Source organism: Cebus imitator, unplaced genomic scaffold (genome assembly GCF_001604975.1).
Source record: "Cebus imitator isolate Cc_AM_T3 unplaced genomic scaffold, Cebus_imitator-1.0 Scaffold284, whole genome shotgun sequence".
NCBI lineage: Eukaryota > Metazoa > Chordata > Mammalia > Primates > Cebidae > Cebus > Cebus imitator.
In genome coordinates, this window is record NW_016107599.1 from 2227356 (window position 1) to 2232637 (window position 5282).

The 5282-nt window shown below is 44.0% G+C and overlaps 1 protein-coding gene across 44 annotated transcripts in view; it reads right to left on the minus strand.

Moving 5' to 3' along the window:
• Window positions 1-836: 836 nt before the first annotated feature.
• PTK2 (protein tyrosine kinase 2) overlaps window positions 837-5282 on the minus strand; it is a 349037-nt gene continuing 344591 nt past the window's right edge. For 34 of the 44 annotated variants that reach the window (XM_037728951.1, XM_037728934.1, XM_037728962.1 and 31 more), the window contains one exon: window positions 837-2115. In XM_037728951.1, the coding sequence (XP_037584879.1) occupies window positions 1903-2115 (213 nt within the window). In that variant the 3' untranslated portion in view covers window positions 837-1902. The remainder of the gene's footprint in view (window positions 2116-5282) is intronic. The other 10 variants (XM_037728956.1, XM_037728955.1, XM_037728944.1 and 7 more) reach the window with 3 other exon arrangements.

Consider the following 5282-nt stretch of genomic DNA (forward strand, 5'->3'; position numbering starts at 1 on the left):
GCTGCGGGTAAACTCTTACTCTCAAACGGTGGTTCTCAACATGGAGGGATTCTGTCCTTCCTTCCCCCGAGGACCTTTGGCAATGTCTGCAGACTGTTTGGGTGTCAGCTTGGTGCGAGTGCTACTGGTGGAGTGGCAGATGCTCCTAAACCTCTGAGAGTGCACTGGACAGGTCTGACATCAAAGTCCCTTACCAGGTATGTAGAACACTTTACCATTTACATTGGACTTAGCTAACCCTCACAATCACCACTTCAAACACAAGGAAATGGAAATGTAAGAGACCTAAGAGTGCTAAAAATTAAGAAAAAACTCATAAGGGTGACATTCCCTTGACATTTACTTTTGTACACGAGTATGTATTTACCTGGAAAAACTTTTCTCAAATCCCTCCCTTTGGAGCCTCCGAGTCCCTAGTGCTAGAGATCCTGATTCTATTTGCTCTCTGCTCTGTGGCTCGCAGAGATTCTAGCAAGACTAGGGTGAGCCTGGGAGATGCTAACAATTCCCTTGACAGGTGAATTGCATGTTGACTCTAAGTGAGTGTGATACTGAGACCTTGCAAAGGGAGTTCATCGAAGAGCACTGCTACTTCCATCCTGAGCTCTGCATTTAACAGGTGACGATAGAATGAAAAGATTAACTTACCCCAGGCTACCATTCTGTGGTAACATCCTTGACTTCTTTAGAAGATTAAAAAAAAAAAAGAAACCAATAGTGAGAGGCTTCCTGATAATTACTGGGAGCTCCCCTGTATGTTATCTTATCTGACAAATCACCTGAAAAAAAGCCATCTAAAGAAAGCCAACCAAAAGAAAGGCTATTACAACAAGAACTTTACTGGTAACACCTTTTTAATAGGTCAAAGTAACTGTACAGTTCATTATATTCTTCCTGAGAATAATTTATATCCCCCAACAAACTAAAGGGAGGGCATATTTTTTCAAAATTAACAGAATGGATGGTGTAACTGGACATCAAAAGAAAACCAAATTCCTGTTTTGCTTCATTCTCTCCTGGGAAGACAGATACAAGGAAGGGTTAGTTAACTCCAGTGGCTGTAAAATAGTCAACATGGCTTTAATCTTTCTTTATAAATTATATAAAAATGGAAAAAGGGGATGGTTCCAGAACTTCTCCTCATTGCAGTTTGGAGGTGCTCTGGTATAAAGCATTTCTGCTTCCAAGAGAAATAACATTGCTACAAAAAACTGGCACATTATTCTGTGAAAAAAGACTAGAGTTTTTAGTTGTGTTCTACAGCTAGATCCCGACCAAATGTTTCACATATCCACACGAAAGTAAAAGGCAGGTAAGACAAAAAGGGCTGTAGTTTTTTTCTGAAATAACTCAAGTCTTCAAAATATAGCTTTTATATTCTTTCTTTGTAAAATGGGATTAGCATATTGCAACTGAAGGGTGTTCTAACAAACAAAAATTCCAGTCTGGATAATAATTCTATGGTAGACAGAAGAATTCTCAGCCTCTTGGGTTTCCTGGAATTCTTTACTTCATGCTCTCCTCTTCCACTATGCAACTAAGGTAGTTTAGGAATTAAGATGTCACCCCTTGGCCATCCCATTCGAACATATCTTAATGTGCACATAAACTGTTCTTCATGATGCTTAAAAGCTTAGGTACAATTTTGATTCTTAGAAAATGCCACATTTTGGATCCCGGACTTTTCTGAGGATCATGATTGAAAATAAACAAAACAAAAAATGAACCCAAATCAAAGTGTGGTTACACTTATATGAGAAAGATTTTCAACCAGATGGTCATTCAAAAAAGTTGGAGCTGTAAGTGCTGGCGACTGAGGACACAGGGTTAATTCCTCACTGCTGGTGGAAGGCTAGAGAACATCTTCAAAAGAGGGTAGCAAGACATGCTCCCAGGGGAGGCTCAGTGTGGTCTAGTCTGCCCAAGCATTTTCAGTCTTGCTTGGTCAATGACATCGAGTAAGTTTTTGGCATCCACAGCCAGCGCGTGAGCAGCAGTCAGCATTTGCTTTTTGTACTCTTGCTGGAGGCTGGTCATGACATACTGCTGGGCCAGTTTCATCTTGTTGATGAGCTCACCCAGGTCAGAGTTCAATAGTTTCTGTGCCATCTCAATCTGAAAGACAAGAGATAGGTCAGGAGAACTGTTTCCAATGAATATTTTTTTCTTCTTTAGAGAGAGGTTCTCACTACGTTGTCTAAGCTTCCCTCAAACTCTTGGGCTCAAAGCAATCTTCCTGCCTCAGCCTTCCCAGTAGCTGAGAACACAAGCACATGCCACTAGCCATGCACCAGTGAACTTTTCAGGGAATTTTTACAAGTCTTTCTTTTGGTGCCTCCATGAGAAGAAAACTTTATTTCCTGCAAATAAATCTTCCTTAGAAGCAACGCAATGTAAAAATCAGTCATCAAATTTTTTTTAACTTATTTTAACTTCCCACACTACATTCATGCATTTAAAAAAAATTTTTTTCTACCATTCAACTTGACATCATTTTTTTAATTAAAATTTTTTTACTTACTTTAGATATTTGGCCATTACAGTGTGCCTGTGTGTGCATGCAGATTCAGTGTCTTGTAGCCTCCATTCAAAGCCCTTCCTGACAGCATGACTGACTTAGTCTCCATTTGCACTCACTGTTTAGACTTTATTAATCTCAGTGGCTGGCCAGACTTTTGCTTCATAATAGAACCACAGAATCTGACAGAACCTCAGAGATCGTCTATTCCAAACACTCTCACATCAGAGAGTGGGCAACTGAGATACATAAGATATGCTGAAGGCCACAGAGCCAGGCCAGGACAAAAGTCTCCATCCTGACTTCTGGTCTTGTGCTTTCTACTATGCTAACTCTATCTCAAGACCTTCCCTGGCTATGCAAAAAATGCTTTAAGGATGGTGGCAGGGCACAGTGGCTCACTCCTGTAAAATCTCAGCACTTTGGGAGGCTGAGCTGGAGAGATGGCTTGAGCTCAAAAGTTTAAGACCAGCCTGGGTAACATGGCAAAACCCCATCTCTACAAAACAATACAAAAAGTTAGCTGGGCATGGTGGTGTGTGCCTGTATTCCTAGCTACTAAGGAGGCTGAGGGGGGAGGATGGCTTGAGCCTGGAAAATGGAGGTTGCAGTGAGCCAAGATTGTGCCATTGCACTCCAGCCTGGGTGACAGAGCCAGAGCCTGTTATGTGCATGTGCATGCACACACACACCCACCCACACCCACACCCACACCCACATAGAGTCAGGGCAGCAATGGCAGAAGCAGTCTACAGGATTGGAATGCTTTGCATGGGAAAGTCTCATGACCCTTCTTTTCTGTTTCTTCAACCGATGATGATGTATCCATTTGCTCTTTTATCACTTATGGAGGACCTATTATGTACAAGACACTTGGTGTGGACACAAGAAGGAAGACCTGGTTTTACTCATAGTGTAGAGTGGGAAAAGCATACCCAGAGCCCTAAAATACACTGGAATAAATCACATAGTAAAAATGCACACAGGTAAGACAGCAATGCATTCTGTCTCAGAGGATCAGAAAGACTTCACAAAGAGAATTTGTCTGAATTTAGCCTAGACTGTAAAAGTAGGCTGTCTTCAACTGTGAAACACATTATAAGCCACACAAAGTTATGTTTATTTGGCAGAACTTGGCAATGGGGAGGCATAAGAAATCTTTAGGAAGGAGAATGACAAAATCTAGAGAGATATTCTAGAAAGATGGCTCTGGTGGCAGTGTGGAGGCTGAATGGAGGGGCAGGGGAAGAGACAAGAGGCAGATTAACCATGTAAGAGGCCATCTTCAGAGAAGAGGTGATGATGGATGTGCAGGTGAAGAGGACCAATCTGAGACCTGATGAGAGATGAAAGGTGTGTGGCTGGGCCGGGCGCGGTGGCTCAAGCCTGTAATCCTAGCACTTTGGGAGGCTGAGGCGGGTGGATCACGAGGTCAAGAGATCGAGACCATCCTGGTCAATATGGTGAAACCCCGTCTCTACTAAAACTACAAAAAATTAGCTGGGCATGGTGGCGCATGCCTGTAGTCCCAGCTACTCAGGAGGCTGAGGCAGGAGAATTGCTTGAACCCAGGAGGCGGAGGTTGCGGTGAGCCGAGATCGCGCCATTGCACTCCAGCCTGGGTAATAAGAGCGAAACTCCGTCTCCGAAAAAAAAAAAAAGAAAGGTGTATGGTTGTCTGTATGTGTGTGTAGGGGGTGGGGAACTGCTGGGAGCAGACACACAAGTGCATGGTGGTGTCACTGACCATGGAAGCAAACAAGGAAAGCAGACGGTTCTGCTAATGGCACACAGTTGGAGGTCAGAGCTCAGGGAGGGGTTCTACTAAATTAACACAGATTTGGGAAGCATCAAGTACTTGAATCTGTAAGAACGAGAAGAACTACCAAAGTGAAAAAGTTTTCTTTCTTTTTTTTTTTTTTGAGACAGAGTTTTGCTGTCGCCAGGCGCCAGGCTGGAGTGCAGTGGTGCGATCTTGGCTCACTGCAACCTCTGCCTCCTGGGTTCAAGCAATTCTCCTGCCTCAGCCTCCCGAGTAGCTGAGACTATAGGCACGCGCCACCACGCCCAGCTAATTTTTGTATTTTTAGTAGAGATGGGGTTTCACTATGTTGGCCAGGATGGTCTCGATCTCTTGACTTCATGACCTGCCTTCCTCAGCTTCCCAAAGTGCTGGGATTACAGGCGTGAGCCACCGTGCCTGGTGAAAAAATATTTTTTAATACAACAAGTGGGTAGTACTTTGGGAGAAACCACACTCAAGGGTGGCAGGGAATAAGAGCCTGAGCAGAGGTCTTAGCAGAAGACGAGTTAGTGAGGAAGCTCTGGGCCAAAAAAGCAGGAGGTCTCAAAGGGGAGTTAGGACTAAGGGGAAAGCAGGGGCTCTGGTAATTCGGAGGCTTCCGGAGGCCTTGAAGAACAGTTATAGCAGAGAGGTTCCCAAAGAGCTGGAGCACTGGAATGCTCTGAGCTGGGGCTGAGTGTAGCTGCCATGTGAGGAGCTGGCCCAGCTGGGGATGGACTGTTCTTTCAAGAAGTATGACGGGACAGGAGGAGACATGAGAGCAGTAAAAGGCAGATGCAGGATCAAAGACAGGCCCTTCTTTTCAAAAGTAATTTAAGGCCAGGTGTGGTGGCTCATGCCTGTAACCCCAGCACTTTGGGAGGCTGAGGGATAAGGATGGCCTGAGGCAGGAATTTGAGACCAGCTGGAGCAACACAGTAAAACCCTGTCTCTACAAAATAATAATAATAATAATAATAA